This window comes from Clarias gariepinus, chromosome 8 (genome assembly GCF_024256425.1).
Source record: "Clarias gariepinus isolate MV-2021 ecotype Netherlands chromosome 8, CGAR_prim_01v2, whole genome shotgun sequence".
Classification (NCBI taxonomy): domain Eukaryota; kingdom Metazoa; phylum Chordata; class Actinopteri; order Siluriformes; family Clariidae; genus Clarias; species Clarias gariepinus.
In genome coordinates, this window is record NC_071107.1 from 33,284,549 (window position 1) to 33,304,218 (window position 19,670).

General features: G+C 39.9%; 1 protein-coding gene across 1 annotated transcript in view; it reads right to left on the reverse strand.

Moving 5' to 3' along the window:
• Window positions 1-19,670, reverse strand: part of cdh23 (cadherin-related 23) — a 253,324-nt gene that overhangs the window by 100,814 nt on the left and 132,840 nt on the right. The window contains exons 10-12 of the mRNA XM_053501261.1: window positions 15,148-15,260; window positions 11,022-11,210; window positions 355-504 (exon numbers count right to left, since the gene is read on the reverse strand). Of these exons, the coding sequence (XP_053357236.1) occupies window positions 355-504; window positions 11,022-11,210; window positions 15,148-15,260 (452 nt within the window). The remainder of the gene's footprint in view (window positions 1-354; window positions 505-11,021; window positions 11,211-15,147; window positions 15,261-19,670) is intronic.

Genomic DNA, 19,670 nt, shown 5'->3' on the forward strand with positions numbered 1-19,670 from the left:
CAATCAGCTTTATCGTTCTAACTCGCTGTCCCAATGAAAGATGAAGGTTTTCCTTGATTGCCATGTGACGGCTTTAACCTTGAAATGTCCTCTGCGCTTTGAATGCTCTTGTAATATAACCCAAATTGACATGAAGTCAAATTAAACATTTTTCCCCACCCAGTAACAGCTGTGTTATATTTTGCTCTGTATAACGACACATTCTAGCCACGAGATCAATAAAGTCACGTGCACACATTTGCTCTTTTCTCATGCAGACTTTTAAAAGCCAGTTTTACTTTTGCTTGGCCTATTTCTTTATAAATACTCAATATTATGTGAGCCAGGGAAGGATAAGGCACGCCGTCTACTTACAGAAAAGCTGTAGCTTCTGATAGTCTCAAAGTCCAGAGGCACAGCCACACGCACGCGGATATCAGCTCGGCCCTGCACTGACGTGGGGGAGATGGTGAAGTGATCGGAGTTGTTTCCCATTAAGATCACCTCAAACATGCTGTTCACTCCCTAAAGAGAGAGAGAGACAGAGATAAAGAGAGAAAGAGAGAGAAAGGGGGAAATAGATGATAAATGGTGATGTCTGCCTGTTGCAATGTGCATGAGTGACTATTTAATATTGCACACATACTGTAAGGGTTTGTCTGCAGTTGCAAAGCAATGCAATGTCTTTGGTTTTTTTTAAAATTTATCCAAAATGCCATTGTTTGGTGTTTAAATTAAAATAGAACAAATAACGTGCGGACAAAGACCTAGGATGTGATTCTTTTATAATCAGCTGGAACTATTGATGATTATTTAAGTATTTTTTTAGGTTTATTTATTTATTCATTTATGTCATCCTGCATGTTGTGGCAGAAAAGCCACAAGCATCAAATACAAGCATATCAAAAATGAATACCACACATGCCCTGGGATCCAGCAAAAAAGCAAACAGAATTGGTCTTCTCCTCCTCTTCTGTCAATCAGACTGAGGATCAAAAGGCAACCTGAAAGTCTGAATGAGCAGCGCTGGCCAGATGACAGACGGGTGAAGGAAAGATGATAGCAACAGATAGTTGAGAAGAATGGGTGCCAAATGCAATGTTTGGTTTTAAGTGGCTCTGGCTGTAGCTTAAAAACAGGCATCGCAAAGCACAGAGCTCATTCCAAGAATTCCTGGTTAGCCACTTGGCTACAGCTAGGAAAGCTAAGCTGGAAATTAGTACATCCAACTTAAGGCTAGACACACACACACACACACACACAGTCCTTTGGACACCACAGGTGGTGGAATTGATACAGTAGAAGAAAAGGAAGTGATAAATCATCAGTTCTTAATAGGAAAGACAGAATCACAATGTCTGATGTGAAAACAACACAAGAGAACACAAGAGAACCAGTTGATTATGAAAAGGTGATCATACACATGCAGTACTTAATGAGGCCGGGGCTAATAACAGCCTTACTTTGCCAAAAAAAGTGTTATGTTTGCAAAACTATGTGGGCTCTCCAAAATATGCTCCCACAACCCTTGACTACAAAGTCACTAAAATAATGTTATAATGTATGTTAATGTATAAACGTACAACAGTGTCTGTACAAAATGGTATTGGGTCTGTTAAGGCAACAACTTACATTTACATTTACATTTAGGCATTTGGCAGACGCTCTTATCCAGAGCGACTTACAAAAAGAGTCGGAACTTATAGAGAGCCCAGACTAAAATGCCCTCTGCTACAAAAAGAAATACCACTTAATTTTTTTTTCACAGTGCATGCTCGAAAATGTACTTGAAGCACACAAATACTTCACTAAAAAAGAAATTTTCTTTCTTTTTCTAGAATCTTTTATCTGACCGAGTTACTGATTTCTCTGTTTTTTATTGATTTAAGATATGTAAGTTGATGTTGTTGATAGCATGAACGTACGAGTCTAGCAGAAGTCGATCGCACCACAATTTTGCCATTATTTAAACGAAAGGTGAGTTCTTTATCATCATTCATTAAATGACGTTTCTTTAGTACTTGGGTTAATCCCTCCTAAAAAAAAACCTTCCCAATGGTGATTAAATGATGGTACTTTGTTAGTAACTTAGTAAACCAGTGTCAGGATCTAGCCAATTAAGGAAACTGAAGGCCGCTTTGGATAAGAGCGTGTGCCGAATGCCCAAATCTAAATGTAAATGTCATTACGTTGGTAGCTTACGTTAGTTAGTTCACTCCATCTTCGCTCGGTATGTTAGCTAATTAACTAGTGTGCTACTAATCTTGGCTTGACATGTCTCCACTTCACTATGTTTGTAAAAGGAGCCAGAAGAATCTGCAGACCAGAAACCAAATGGGGGGAATCTGTTGCCTAGAAATCTGTCAATCACTTTAGACAATTAGTGCTCTAATCAATCTGTGACCTGCCAGATATTTCTGTAAAGTTGGACCGCTTGGACGGGTGGTATTGTTTCCTTTCTGTACTTCCCACATACTGTAGGGTGTAGCTCAGACACTCTTTGGTACTGTAAGAGTAACAGCATAAATGCTAACATTTAGATTAGAAAATCAACGCATTTTAGTCTGATCATCAAAAATAAGAGTCTGTAGAGAGTAAAAATAAATGTGTTTCATAAAAAAAATGCAGTAAGTAAAAGTAAAAAGCATCACATACAGAAAAAACTCAAGTAAAGTACAGATTAAAGATGGGAAAATCGATTCAGTGATGCATCATGATTTTGTATTTATTTATTCCTTGTTTAATATTTTTAATTAAAATTTTAATTTTAATTTAATATTTGTATTTGAGGTAGAAAATGTTGCTATTCCTCTACAATCCTACGAGTGGCACACAGGAACTGTTCACACATTAGAGGGGAGTAAAGCATCCTGTGGTTTTGTTTAGAACTGAGGAAAAAAAATTACTTACAGAATCACAATACAAATCAAATCGACACATAGGTGCCATGATTATATCGCTTTTGAGTTGTGGTTTCTCTTGTGGGTTTTTCCTCGTGCCATCTCATGGAGCTTTTTTGTCACTGTCACCTCCAAAATCTACAGCTGGATTTCATTGTCTAATACATTCTCTAATGTGAAGGGGACTAATAGCTTGTGCCTTCTTCCACTGGACAGCTCTGTGCACTAACCACATAAGCCAAACAGCGCACATCCAGCACCAAGGACAGCGCCGCAGTGTACAGAAAAGAGGCGGAGCACCCAAACTTACCATGTCTGGATGCAGATTATTGCCTACCCTCACCTGAGGCCTATAAAAGGGCCACGTCTAAGTCCAGTGAGTTGGTCTTTTTCCGTCCATGCAGACCCCAAGAACTCTGGGAAAGCTTCACCATGGAGAAAGTAGGCTGACAAGAGACAGAGTCAGCTCCCCATTGCCGCCTTCCGCCCTATCCAGCTTGGCCACCCAGCGCGCCCCGTCTGACCGCAGCAGACGGGGCTTTTCAGATTGACTTCCCACTCTGGACAATCCTGCCTGCTCAGAGTAGCCATGAAGGCCTGACAGTGAATCAGCTTTTGTGTGTGTGTGTGTGTGTGTGTGTGTGTGTGCTGGATACGGTGAGATACTGCCTGTTTAAGCACTCTATAAATAGAAGAGCACTTTTTCTTGGAACCTGGTGTCCATGTTTCACTCTGCCATGTCAAACCGCTACACTTCCATATCCGATTCAATCCATGTCCGAGAACACTCTATCGTTCTTGAGACAACCTTTTCCAAAGGACTCGGCACGATTTCAGCACGTGGAACTATTGTGTTCCAACTGATCAAAATGTACCAGACTTTGGGGTCAAGTGTTCTCAAAAATGATCACGGGGACGAAATTAAATTAAGAACGCATTTTGAGCGGCCTCTAAAAGAGAAATGAACCTTCTGATATTTTTAAGTAAATACTTTATTGATGAATGCAAGATGAGCAGAGAATAATAACTGTGGTTAGATAAGATCAATGTGTTCTCCGGGGTGATGACAAGGTCTTGATGTGAGCAAATCTCCTCAAAAAAAAAAAAAAAAAAAAAAAAAATATATATATATATATACTGTATACTGTACTTGTTGGAATACAGATTCAGTTGGTGAACAGACATCCATAGTGAGTGGACTCATAGAGAAGAAAAGCTATATCTGAAGATGAGGTTGAGATGTGAGTCATGAAAAGCCTTGTGAAGGTATTACCTCACAGCTGGAGTAGCAATAGAGAAGAAAACAATGAGAAGCAATCGCTGAATCTTATAGGACTCGGGAGTAGAGCCACATCCACGTTACCTGATATAATCACCTGCAGTATTAACGTGGGAAACACTACGCACAGTCATTAAACCATTACACACATGCACGAGGAGACTTCTTCTGGCTCAGTAACACAAATGCACACAAATAATTTTATTTTTAAAAAGTTGAACTAATATGTATGTATTGAAAAAATTTAAGTAACACTTTACATGTACATTGTTTTATTGGTCTACCTCTGATTTTATTTTCATTTCAGCCATGGAAATAACTCCGTTTGATATATCGTGCATCTCATTCTACAGTTATTGACATTTTAATAACAATTCAGTGGTTTTGTGCTTCTCAGTATGGAGGCACTTCATGGTATTTTTCTATCATCTCCAAATGGAAGAAAAAAAGTTGCTTTGATCCAACTAGACATCACAATTTGTTCCTCAAATCCTTATTTTGTTCCAGTTTTTTGCTTCGTACAAATTAATTTTAGGACAAAATTTTCACTTGCTCACTAATATACGTATCCCCACAACTTTCAGTTATTTTGTTATTTTTATTCAATTTATGGCATAAGAAGTAACAATGCATCAATGTTTGCTGAAAATATTATTGTTTTACATTTTCAAGACAGACTGTGTTAACATCTTTTTAACTAAAAAATCACCCAAATCTGTTATTTATCAAGCGTGCACATGTATGCTATATGGGGATATAGAATATGTGTGTGGATGCTATATACTGTATATCCACACACATATTCTCTATCCCACATCCCTATATTATACATGCGCATGCTCACATGCATTACAAAGGCTCTCAGTTTAATGAAGTGCAGCAGACAATTACCGTACACCTAGACACATAGAAATACACACAAACACACACACACACACACTAACACACACACACACACACTCGCACACGTCTGGATCTCATTTGCAGACGAAGCCATTTGCGACCATGGCGCGAGCGATTGATCCAAAGAGGGAAAATTGTTTTGGAGTTCAATAAACATTTCACCCGGAGAGATCCGCTGTGGAGCAAAATACCAAGACGTAACAAAAAAAAAAAAAAAAGATTAATGGACAATAACTGCAACAGCCGGCAATCGAGGTTAATCCGTGCCATTCGCCCTCTTTTTATCTCTCGTTTATGAAAATTGGCTTCTCCGCGGGCTGTAGATTGTAATTGTGGGCATGAATGTGGAATCAGAGGCCTCCCTTCATGCTGAAAGACTATGATTATAAAGAGAGGAGAAGAGGATAAAGCCTCTCTTTAAGCACACGGCAGCAGGATCCATGTCCTCTAGATGGACTAAATGAGAAAACAAGAGAACGATGTTAGCAGGAGGGATTGAAGGCTTGCTGACAAGAAGGAAAGTGACAAAAACAGAGTGGTTGGGTTGCTCTTAATTAGGCTGGATTGTAATTTGCAATGATGCACAATGAAACCCATCCCGGTGCACATCAGTGTTTCTTAACACCTTTTTTTTTTTTTTTGTACAAGTTTGACAGGCGTTTCTTAATAAGGAGCAGAGCTGTTAATGGCCACACACACAAAAAAAAAAAGAAAACTTTAATTTCATTTTGTTTACTGATTAATGCTGACCACTAGGGGCAGTATACACTATACATTAAACACATCATTTAATTCAGCTGTAGCGAATTGCATAGATCAGAAGGATACCGGTCGCATTTTCCCTACATCAAACATCAGAACAAGGTGAGCGTATGATTTCAGTGACCGTGGATCGTTTCTTACTGCCAGATGGGCTGGTTTGCGTATTTCAGAAACAGCTGATCTCCTGGGATTTTCATACGTAACAGTGTTTACAGTACAATGTCCTGGGAATGGTGCAGAAACAAAACAGGACTTCCAGTGAGTGGCAGTTTCGCTGGAGGAAGGCGGAGGTTAAAGGAGGACGTCTTCAGGATGTTGTCTTCCACAACACTAAATGCAACTATAAACTGATAAAACAAAATTATGATATTGCGCGTATGCTATTTAATGGAAAAATCTTTTAGGTAAACTTTTAAATTAAAACGCTTAAGCTCTGTAGCATATGCATTCATGTTTTTATCCTTAAATAAATCGTTTTAGAGCAATACATACTAACAAGCAGTGTTCGAGTCAAACAGGGACTTGTAATGAACTTTCTGGTGGCCATAAAACCGGTTGATATTTACAGAAGACTTTAAGCACATTACAGTGATAAGACTCTTAATTTAAAAAAATAATAACTGGTTGAAACATTTTAAAGAAGGCCGTACGTCCATGAATGATGACCCCGACCGAGGTGGCTCAGAGTCCACTGCAGTCGTTCCTGTGAACATTCAGAGAGTGGAACATCTGATCCTTAAAATGTGACTTATAATTTATGAACTTTTTTGTAACACATTACAGGAACTCGGCTGGGGGTTATTACCACATCCCTCATACCCGATCTAAGTCCTGACCTCGCTCCAAGCCGTTTCCACATGGAGTTCCTGGGAGGCCCGCATTTCAGACATGAACCAAGGCAGTTTGATCTTTCTACCTGGATGGTATCCAAGCACTAGTAAAACGCTGGGATACGTGCGTTAGTGTAGCAGGGGATTATATCGAGAAATAAAGGCAGTTTTTAACTCTCGTAACTGGGTTCTGTTATTCTGCAAAATCAAAAGTCCGGGTTTGACTTGAACACTCCTTGGAGTTAACATTTCTGCCAATTAACCTCCAAGAACACACTGATACATTCTTCACGCCCTTTTCCCTGGGGCGTGTGTCACACAAGAAATGAAATTTTGCATAAATGATTTACGTACCTCATGATTAATAACTCTATTAAGTTGTAATTCTGATTAAAATGATTACATTTTTAAAGCGATTATTAACATCTTGACTTGTCATTTTGAGTCGATGACAACACGGCATCGGTGTTGCGTTTCTCAGAGTCGCCTCACACGGCAAACATACGTAAATGAAGTAATCAGAATTTTGTTTTTCACCTTCACACCGTTTTGACATTCTGCAGACGCTCGAAACGTGCCATAAAATGTGTACACACTCACAACAGCTTAGAGCGGCGGCGGCGACTCGATGCAACAAACACGACGCAGGCTGTGGAGATGCGGACATGGCTGCTGACACTCTGGATTGATGGCCATACTATGCTTGAGGGTGTGTTTTTTTTCTCCTTTTTTTGTGTGTTTGGAGCTCTTTGAGAGCTATTGTGGCTGATGGGCGGCTATTTAAAGAGCCATCCAATATGCAGGGATGTCAGCACACACCGGCCATAAGCGTAATTGCCCATCCATTTCGCCTTCTGCCTTTAGAGAGAGGATAAAACCAGCCTGTCATACGGGCCGTCAAAGTTTCACAGTCAAGTTGTTCAGGGAAAGTTTAGACAAGTGCGTGCGTGTGCGCTCGTGTCTGTGTGTGTGTGTGCATGCATCTTCTTCACACCTTCAGAACGGCATCTGAATTTGTATATAAAGGTATAAAGCAGCCGGCAGCATTCCTGACAAACAAAGACGTCTGGACATGTTGATAGAGACAAAGTGGGTTTAAGTGTTAGTACGTGCGTTAGGATGTGTAAGCGTGTGTGTGTCTGATGGGCGGAAAAATAAATAAATAAATAAATTCTGTGCTGTAAAGAGTATAAAGATAGATTTTCTTTTATCTTTATGAGAATAAAGATGGTGGACAGAATGAACACAGAGAATCGTACAGAATTTGGTCTTTGTAAAAGTTATTAGCAGGCGTGTAAATATCTAGTAGTAAGAACAACTGACACTATTTTCAAAACTAACTTATTGCCTAATGCATTTTAACCAGTTTAATTCATTTGTTTAATTCATTGATTAATGATTAATCACTAGCGCCCCCCCCAGTCATAATGTATATTTCTGTTGTTGGCTAAACACAGACGACATCCACAAATAACCTTTACATACAGTAGCAAACTACCTCTCTCTATTTAAATCGATTTTATTTTTCTACTGCATTCCCTCCAGCTTGGCCGAACCGTCTCCCCGTCCCTTTCCACTCTCCTCTTCGGCTTTCTAATGTCTGACCAGTTCAACATCTTACGCTCTTTAATATGATCCATTTTTCTTTTCTGTCAATTCTTCTCTTTTAATTCTGTATTTTCGCCAGCGTTGTATTGCCTGCTCTTCTGTCTCTGCTTCATTTCTCCTTTTTTTGTTCTTCATATGGATTTTTTTATTTGGTCATTTATATGACATTTGTTAGAGACCAGAAGCCAAAAATTGAGGAAAAATCCCTTTATATTGTTGTATGAAAAAATTGCATATTTATCTTCTTCATAACTTAAAGAAAAGTTTGCTTTCGGCTTGGCCCTATTAATTAAAAAGAAGTAAAACAACCAAACGCCGGCTAAGTTTCATGTACCTCTGGGAGTCGTGCAAATCGTTTTTGTTTCAGTGGAAAGCCGTGAGATTAAGTTTTTGGTTTTTTTTGCATTTTGTGCAAGATTTAGTGTAGAACTATGTGTCCCCTTAATGTTAGCAAGGATGATAGCAAGAAGAAACGGGAGTCATTTTAGTTTCATTTATAATGCAGCCGGTGCTATGAGGATTCATAAATTAAGGTTAAGTAAGGTTTAATGTCTATTTATGTCATATTTTACTTACTTACTATTTTTTACTTTATATGCAAAATATTAGTAATATTTGTGGGTGACTAGGATGTATTATCTGCATTTACATATATATATTTTCAATGGGAAATGAGTTTTGCAATACGAAATTTCACCTTAAGGATTCGCCTCTAAAATTGTTATGCCGAGGTACCAAAAGCGCAAACTTCTCCAACCTCAAGACTTTTCCGTAGCTGAAAAGTTCCCAGCTTTACCTCATAATCAACACCGGAGACTCCTTCCGTCCCACACTCCTGATGTTAAATCTGTTCCCGTGGAACGTCCAACATGCAAGCGAGTCAGTACGGTAGGAACGACAGTGTATTAGAGTGGATGCACTGAACACTTTCTGACCGATAAGAAACTGAGAATCTCTTAAAGTGACGACAATAAACCTCTACCTTTCTGCTTCATCTTGAACTTGTATTTTACTGCAGCTGGCGAACCCCATTTTCTCCTCCTTCTCTTCCCATCCATCTTTCACTACCTTCACTCCATAATAGCTTGTGCTCCCTTCATGCCGGCTGATCCGTTCGCCTGCGTTTATCCCGTCTATCCCCTAACCTCTATCCCTTTCCCATCTAAAACTGCTTTACCTGCCACTTTTAAATTCTATTCCTTTTTTTCTGCCACCTTACTCTCTGCCTGCTCTGTCTCTTTTTCTGATCCCCTTTACTTCTTTAAGTTCACCCCATCATGCTTTTCGCTCCCTTCATGCTGAGTGTCCTTCTTCCTCCACTTATCCTGTCTAGCCCTGAACCCTTCTCCCTCACTCACTCTTGCTTTGTTTAATCGCAAAATTTCTAATTCTGTACTTTCGCCCATTCACCTCCCTCTCTCTCTCTCTCTCTTTCTCGCTGCATCACCATCATTCTGCCTCCCTTTCTTTCTGCACATATCCTGTTCATCCTTTAACCCAGTATCACTCTGCTTACCCGTCCATCCCTCACTCATCGTCAGCTTTATTCTAAATTCGATGTTTGATTATATCCGATTCTTTTATTTATTTTTTACCTGCTGATTTCGAACAAAACTTTTTTTTTTATTCCCTATCCCACCCCCTCCACCTACCTACCCAAACCCACCAGCCCCCCTTCGCTCTTTACCTTTATCAGTCGGGTCCCATCCTAGGCGGTCGAGGCGAGAATCAATCAGAGTCGACTTGCTCTGTGCTTATCTCTGCCCTTCTCTGATTGATTCTGCTCGTTAGCTATAATTTGACGCTCTGTCCCATCTTCTCTGGAGCAAATTAAATCGCTACAGAGTCGAAAGTGTGCCAAGTGCTGCTCTGCTGGAGTAGTGGTATGTGTGTGTGTGTGTGTGTGTGTGTGTGTGTGTGTGTGTGTGTCTGTGTGTGTATGCTTCTGTAAACTGATGTGTGTGTGTGTGTGTGTGCTTGACTAGATATGACTAATGGGAAGTGACAGACACTTGATGTGGGACTAAAGACGCTACTGGTGAATACTGTTTTGTGCATGTGTGTGTGTGTGTGTGTGTCATCACCTCTGAAACCATATGGAACTGTAATACACCAGCACCTACATTACGTAAAAATAATTTTAAAAAGCACAGTTTGCATTAGAAAAAAAAAACAAGGGGAAAAAAAACCACTATGCTTGATGTGCATTAAAATGTTTTTATGTACTGTAATTCGAAATGCACATGGTGAGAGGGCCTCCTGCCCCTCGGCTGACTTAACAATGTCCCGTCGCCGTACATGCTCTGAACTTAAGATGCATACGGAGTACCTGCTCCTCTTGAATAAACTTCTGGTTAAAAAGCAGTTTATGCAGTGTGTTGGAAGGCTTTCTTGTGTAACGGGCTCCTGCTATGCAACAGAAAGCTCAGTAATTGGAAAGGTGCGTCCTGCTTGATCGATAGCTCGTTACCAGCCAGCGGCGTATCTTCTCAGCAAACTTTAAATGCTGAGATAAGTATCTCGAAAAAGTTTGTGGCACCTGATGAGGTTAATTACTGACAGCTGCTTGTTGGGATAAAATAAGTCTTACAAGTACCTGCTTTTATGCACGTTACGCTTTACAATAAATAAGGAGACAGAAATATATACAGTAACATGAAAAAAATGTTTTTGTATAATCTCTTATGTGCCTCTTTCACTGCAAAGTGCTGTAATGTTTAGAAAACTTTTTTTTTAAATTTTTTTTGCCTTTTGTCTCACCTCGTCCTTGTCCTCCACTTGTATGGACAGCGGCAGCGCGAACCCTACTTGAGCCAGCTCAGTGATGCGCACCCGATACTCGGAGCTGTTGAACTTGGGTGCGTTGTCGTTCTTATCGATGAGGAGGATGGTGAAGGATGTGAGGACGGTCGCCGAGGACGGCGTGCGATCTTCGTTCAGCTCAGTGGCCTACAAACAGAAATAGAGGACAAAGAGGACAAACTTCTAGTCTGTAGACACCAAAGACATCTATAGAAGACACAGGACGTCTTCAGATCTCCATACAGTACATACAGCAGAATGTTTCCCGTGAGGGGAACCGAAGATCCCTGGGTTGTTTTAGGAACTTATCCAAAACGCATATTGCATTGCTTCAGGTCTGACCGCTGGCATTCGTTTTTTATTTTTATTTTTTTTTTTACGATTTTGCCAGGAAATGTAACGAAATCCAACTCCCAGCGTGCCTCAGGAGCCGCTCTGCCTTCTCAGCGCACCGTCTATCAGCTCGCAGCTCGTTCCCAGCTAATTAGAGACTCGCTATAACTTTAACACAAACAAGTCGTCTTCACTCAGCAGAGCATGCAGCGTGTGCTCTCGCTCCAACAACACTAAACGATGTTTCGTTTTCTTTCTTTAATCTGTTTTGATGTTGTTCATTCAATTTAGATCTCATCTTGAGTTTAGCGTTGTCACTCCTTATATTATATTCTGGCATCTTTTAAAAAGATTAACATGTTAATCCGAGTGAGGGGGTGTCAGAATGTGATGCACTTTACTCCTGAATCCATCCATAATGTAGTACAGTGCACTGCACCGCAGCGAACACAGAGGTTTTGCATAAGATCTGGGTATACTTGCAGCTTGTGCCAATCACATACCAGTAGTGTATTTCTGTACTTCACTTCTCTTCCGTTTAATATGCATGCTCTTTAAATCTGACTGTGCTGTCCAAGATTTTTCAACTCGCTTTCACTAAAGTTGTCCAACAAATGAGTAAATGCAAGCGCTCAGACTGAAAAAACAAAAAAACAAAAAAAGATTTAGTTCTTTATCGCAAGTCGCCGTACGTCAATTGATCACCGCAACAATATGTGAAGCCGTGAATCTTTTTAATACGGCCTACAGAGTGAGAGAGCGCGCGACCGGAGGAACGATCCGAACGAAAGGATGGATCGATCGTTGCGGTGCATGAAAGGTCGCTCCTCAATCTCACCCTCATGGTCCTTTTATTAGATAAGCAGGAAAAGAAAAAGATGAGTGGGGTTAAACAAGGGCCAGTGCAAAGAAACACACAAACGCAATGAGATTTGAGCGCGACTCCAATCAGCAGGGAAACAATCACGCGCTCTGGTTCGGTTTTTCCTCTCTCTCTAAGGGGATATAATGAAAATGAAATACACTCTATTCGCTGAGCGAGGGACTGGGGGGTAATTTGATGAGACGTTAGAGCGAGCTCGTAATCATAAAATGTCAGGGTTTAACCCTTTCTCTAATTCCCGATGCCTATGAATGCGCTGACCTCGAGTGCAGCGCCTCCTGCCCCATCTGAGCATCATGAAGTTGAGAAATTAGTTTTATTACCTTCGCACTCGAAATCAATATTCGTGCCAACAAGAGAAGCTGGATAGGAAGAAAAAAAAGTAAAGAAAAAAAGAGCGGGAATGAGGCGATGCGAAAAAGAGAAAAGGAGTGGAAGAAAATCTATAACTTATGAATATGTTTTTGGAGAGCTTGTTCGGCGGTACTTTGGTGGGATCATTGATTTTAATTAAGAAGAGAGACTTTGCTAGGAGTGTGTGGGGGAATTCGCGATCGCAATATGCTACGAGTGTTGAGCGGCAAACCGCGTGTTTTGCCATATATGATTACCGCATGTGCTATGACTACTATAGACTCCTCTAGGTAGTTACTAGGGTGTAAATGTACATTCAAAGTCTCAAAAATACCATTTTAAAGTATTAAACTAATTCAGATAACAAATTTCATATAGTCAAAATATGAATGCACATAATTAGTCTAATCACTTTTACAGTAAATATACACCATTATACAACAGCTAGTTCCGACTGGGCAATCTGATTGGACGAGAGGCATTCCACGAGTGGCGATAATATGGTCAAGCCAGAAATTATTCATACCCCTGGCTAATTCTGGCTTAAAAGTTACTTTTATTTAACCAGCAAGTTTTTTCTTGATTAGAAATGACACAGGCGTCTCCTAGAAGCTAATAAGACAATATACAAAAGGCATAATTGCACACATTTGAACAAAAAGTGGCATGTCCAGAATTATTGACTGTAACAGCTTGCAAAGGGTATGAATAATTTATGCCAATTTTTGTTCAAATGTAAATAAAAGCTGAGAAATAGTTGCCTCTTGTACAGTACATCATCTTATTATCTTTTGGAAGACGGCTGTGTCATTGAATTTTTTAAAAAGTTGGTTGGTTGAATAAAAGTAACTTTAAGTCAGAATTTGCCAGGGGTATGAATAATTTCAGGCTTGACTGTAGATGTTTAACTTTGGGTGAAAGTACTATAGGTCTGTACAGTCTGTAGTACTGAGGAGAGAGCAGCTGCCGGCCAAAACCCACATTCAAAACCAGTCACAGAAGCACTTTCAGCACGAAAACACGATAATATTTGATAACGTTATTTTATCCACTTAGTAATAAGTCATCCCGAATCGCCGAATTTGAGACGTCGATTTTTTTTGTTTGTTTTTTTACAGCTACAAAGCTAATAAGCTTTTAACATCAGGCTGAATTCCAAGTCACTACTTGCTGTGTGGGACAAGGGATTGTACCCTTACACAGCTCACTGGGATTTAACCCCTTAACCCTGAAGTTAACAGAGCTGATATTCTAAAGTGAAATAAGTTTTACAGAACGGTCCACCATCTCCGAATTTAACATTTTAAAACTACTTTCACTCCCGTTAATTACACTATTGCTAACTGTAAGTCGCTGGCACAGCCCGAGTGCCAAAAGTATCACAGCCCGTTCAAATATTCATCACTACAGCACTCGGGCTCATGTGATTTAAACTCACCAGGGCTCACCAAAACTAACTGGACAACTGTTTTTCTGGACAGTTCTGCATTACAGTATCTATATTTAAAAAAAAAAAAAAAAAAGTCTGTTAAATTTTGCGTTAGCTTTAACACAACAAATGCTGAAATGTCTGAATAGTGCAGCATAAAAAAGAAACACCATATGGCAACAGCATATGCCTTCAATAACTGCACTGTTAAGAGTCCATAAACAAAGCAAGTGACAGAATACTTAAAAAATCGGCTAGGGTTCTAACATTAATGAGATGGAGGTATAAATATAGTCTTATATCCTATATTTGGCTGAATAGCACCGAATCGAAGCTTGGGGTGCCGCGAGTGCCAGCAGCTCAGTGTTAATTCGAGATGAGCTGCCAAAGACGTGACTAAATGACTCGTTTAAAATCGTTCTTTTAAAGTCGATGAAAGACAAGACAGAAAGACAAAGAGTTCATACTGTACACACCCCCATGGCCTACACCAAGCAACAGTAAGTCTCTGTTTGGGCTTAGTGGAACACATACAGTACACACACGCACACATGCTACCTTTAACTTTGGAGAAAAGTGAGTGTCAGTAGGGTATAAATTGTTCTCCGTCTCCCTCTTTCTCTGTCTCAGCATGCTCTTAATGAATACACACCCGATGTGAATATTAGCTCGTTCATACGTAACTGTTCAAAATGACTTACAGTAAGTGGACATTTATAAACTACTCTTTAGGCACAACACACTTCATAATTCCTGCAATCTGCTCTCCATTAACATCAGCACCGAGAACGTTTCCATCACGTCCCTGTCTGTACGAAAAGACTATACATCAGCTTGAGAGAAACACTCCTAAGTGGAAGAGTGGAAACGAGGCTTTTATTATGCACCATGTCGTTTCATTATACACACATTATATCTTTGTGCCTCTGGGAGACTGGGGTAGTTTCAATCTTTCTTGTGGTGTTTGTCATTTTCAATCAACAGCACTGATTAACACTATTGACTAACAATCGATTTTAATTGACAAAGTGAATCGTCCTGAGACTGTTTTCCACATGTAAACACACTCACACACACACACACACCTTGACTGTGAGTGAGAAGCCTGAAGCGTAGAGAGGGTTCTCTCGGTCCAGGCGGCCGTTCACTGTCAAAGATCCGCTGATGTAGTCCAAAGCAAACACGCTGTTGGTGTTACCTGAGGGACAGAAAGAAACCAGAACAAGCAGAGGGACAAAAATTAATAGAAGTAGAAAACAAAGACTTTTTTTTTTTTTTTATCTGCCACTGAATACCAAACTCAAAGAAAAAGCTCTTTTTATCTCGTTTGGTGCAATTTGTAAGTATCAAAGATTTTTTCTTTTTATTTTTATGGAAAAATTTATACTCTTAAAAACAAAGCTATTTTATATGCTTCTAAGCATTTCAACACGAAAAAACACGAAAAAACTCTGAACTTTCCATGAAGCACTATTACAGTACCATAACTGGCTCCATTATTTAAAAAAAAAAAAAGTAAGAAAAGAAAGAAAGACTATGCCACAATACTCTTACAGGGAGGACGGAAGTCTAAGAGAAAAGCAAATCAAATGTATTTCTGAAGTGGGACGAGTCAAGAGAAGATGTTCACAGGAAAAGAGAAGAAAGCCATTAGATGTTTGGGGTCTGTCAATCGCCAAAACATGTGGAAAAAGGTTCTCTGTCATGATGAGATCAAAACTCAAATCTTCTCATATAGGTATAATGTCCTCATTTTGTGAGAAGCTCATTGCTCATTGCTTTAAGAACTGTATTCACACGGTGAAGCATAGGGGTGGAAGCATCATGTTAAGACAAGGCACTGATCTCCTTGATGGCTTTTCTGACTAATGTCCCCATTAACTGGCGTTTTATTCATTTATCATGCTTTTCATGTCTTAGTGTAGACTTGGTGTTTAACATACTGTAATGGTTGGCATCCACTACAGTATGTTGAATTACTGCCACCTTCTGGTCTTGATTTCACTTATCGCCCTTTCAGTTTGAATCCTCATTTCTAGTCCTGTCACCCTTAATACTATCTTCCATGTCTTTTTTTCTCCTTTACGATATTTTCATGTTCTTTACAAAACTCCGAGTTTTTCCAGTAGCGGTAACGCTTTGTGCAATATGGCCGACTACTAAAATAATTCCACTTGTTACATTTTGTTTTTTGACATTTATGCAAACTACAGTTTTTTTATGCAAACTCCCATTCATACATAGACATCATGATTCATGACATCATAAAAAATCGATCTCATTTTCAAGCAGTCACACTGCAAATGTTTATGAACACCAAATATCCGGCACAAGCACAGCTACAGTAATCATAATTAATAGGTATATTACAGTTACCTACCTGCTTAAGGACCTCCTTAATCACAGACATCATTAGTGTTGGTAAAAACCTAAAAATAAGGTCCCCACTTGGGAGATCATACAGTATAGCTGGTCTCTTAAGGTCTCAGATAAAACACCATTAAATAGCATGAAGGGCTCACCCTCCTGCCATACAGTATTCAGTGCAGCCACTGGCGTCATTTGTAACGTTTTAATTCTGTAGTCTCGTACACCAGGACTTTTTTTTTCTCCCCAGACGTCTTGGTAATTACTCTATAATACAATTGTGTCTATTTCAATTTTCCACTTAGGATGATATTTAAGCAAGTTGTTTCCACGCTTCTGGACTCTGCCCACTACACACTAATTATTCACCATACGGAGAAGGAACTACAGTAAGTGCACTTTCCCTGCTCTGCTGCTGCTCACACCTCATCTCCTTATCCTCCTTGTCCTCCTTCCCTCCCGCATTCCTCTCATCTCTTCATCCGGTAATCGTTTTTTTCGATGGCAGCTCAAGTCAGAGCAATTGTTATGCTAAATTGGACATGACAAAATCATTTTGTCGAAGCGCCGCTACCGAATTGAGACTGTGCGCATTAGAGCATGCACGGATTCATGCATTTCAATCCAAATTGCCGCCATTGTGCGATGGGAAACCCAACAGACCAAGGATGGTGGAAATTTGTGTGTGTGTGTGTGAGAGAGAGAGAGAGTGTCTATGAGAAAGAGAGGGAGAGCGAGAGAGTGATTGCGTGTGTGCTAAATATCTAATGCACATTCTTAGGACCCTTGGCCTGGTCACTGGGCTTTAAAAATGAGGATGGTTGACTCCAAACAACAGTCAGGAGGCATTAAAACTAAATAATTAGGAAACTTTGGCAAGGAGAACATGAGCTTTGGCTGTGGGCAAGGTGGTGATGCAGACCGCTGGTTACAGCAAAAGCACAAAAATCTAACCAAGTATTTATTTTTTTCGTACAAATAAGACAGTTTTAAGATTTGTGTGGGATTTTAATGAAATAGCAAACATGTGCATAACTACATGAAAGATTTTGTCATTAAAAGCTGCTTTATTTTGTCATTAAAAGCTGCTAGTAAAAATTGCTCAGGCGTCAGTTTTAGCATTTAATCCTAAAATAATGACATTTGGTTCATTGGTTAGCCTTTTTGTTGCCAAATGTGACAAATGTTGTCAATGCTTCTTGGATCTGTTATGAACCGATTAGCTGTAACATTGAACCAATAACATTAAAACCAACTAGGTTTTTGGGTTCCCCTTGTGCCACTGAGGCGGCTCGGACTCTTTACCCGATGGGCCCCATGTGCGGCGTCTGTAGTGCACTGAGAGTTCTGGTGCCGTTCTATCGTGGCCATCATTTACACTTTTGGGTGAGCCTTGGGTGCCGACGATCATGCCTCCAGTTTACTGCAGTACAATTGATGATGAACATTATTCAGCGGTGTTGATGTCATGGCTGATCGGTGTATGTGTAAACATCAAAAAGACAAAATGATAGCAAATAAGTAGAGATTTTTTTTTTTAACTGTGATAAGGCTTTTGCACACAGCTGTATAATTAACATCATTTTATACTCTGATTACTTTCCCGCCATAGCGGCTGATTCACAGCTGATCCCTGACATTTCTAGTTCCTTATAACGGGCTATAATGACACAATATTCAGTCACATATGGCACTTACAGTATTTACCTTATTTCCAGTAATTATAAATCTACACAAGAATACTGTATGATACTACATGCACAACAGACTAAGTTAAATTTTTTAAATGAGTTACTTGAGTCCTGTCCATTTTCATATGCTCCAAAACGTGGTGTCAGTGTAAAAACAAGTGAACAGTGTACCAACGTCTGGCAATTTTACATGGATATGTGATAGAAAATGATCATTTTTCTGTAATAGTTCATCGTTATCCTAATAACATACTGACACCAGTAGCTCCAAGGTTAACAGTAAAATGACCAAACTCTGCACACACTTATGTGTGTCTCTCCCCCCCAACACACACACACACACACACACAGTGCCTGTGTGCCTGGTGCGTGTGTAGGAGAAGTGAAATCAATGCCAGTCCCAGTCCGTCGTCTCAGCTGCTAAGCCTAGCTCGTTGCTAGTGGCAGCGTTTAGCAGCCCTCCTCCGCTATCTCTGCGCAGCAGACCGATTTACTACACGAGCCACTCCGTCAACCCTGATCTCAGACTGTCTAACACGGCAGCGTTAATTAGCCTACAGTTACGGGTTAGCAAATGTGCATGGCCGATAGTGATGCTCAGCTGCATTTATCAAGTCAGCCAAGCAACAAATTAGTGGACACGTGATGACTTTCATTACAGCGCCGCTGGAGAATAGAGCTGTATACACTGACACCACATAACGAAACGCGACGAGGGAAGATGGAAGTGCTGGAATGGACTGATTGGTTTTGGGTTTTTTTTTTTTTGCTATGAATATAAAAGCTTTATATTGGCAAATAAAAAAGACCAAAGGATTTAAGAACTAGCTCCAACCTTATTGTTTTTTGATGGATTTTATAATGACTCATATGGTTTGTGATTTCTCACAGTTGATAACTTGAAAGTCAATCTGGCTCAGAGCAACAGCCCTTAAAGTGTTATTGACCTTGCTTAATAGCTCAAGTCTTCTTGCTGCCTCATGTGATGTCTAAGTCTGATCCTGACACGATTCTACCGCTGTAGATCTTCTCACCCTGCAGACCTGCCTGATTAATCCTGACGCTTGGAGCCTTCGCTCTTTTGCCTTTTACAGCTGTGGTTTGTCCCATGTGGATACCATGTGAGTTCCCCCTGAGTCTTACTGATTTAAACACTGTCCAGCTGCTGGAATCAAAAAGAAGTTGGTCATCACAGGTTTTTTCCTTTTCAGCATACTGAGTACTGTTTATCTTAACAGCACAAAGTAATTGTAATAACTACAACCCTGTGTCATGTGCTCCCTAGTCAATCCTTTTTCTCTGAAGTTTTCTTCTTAATGTCGTTCCAAGGCTTTTTTTTTTGCTCATTATTAATCTAAATGTACATCTGGATTTATGTAATCCTGCTTTGTGTAAAACACTATTGTTGAACCTTGTTCTCTGTTCCCGCACCTGCCTGATCCTGTAACCACTCTTGACTACTTCGGCAAAACCCACTAGATGGCTCTGTTAGTATCAACTTGCAATTTCTTTTAATGAATTGTTAAAGGCATTAAATACAAGAAAACACA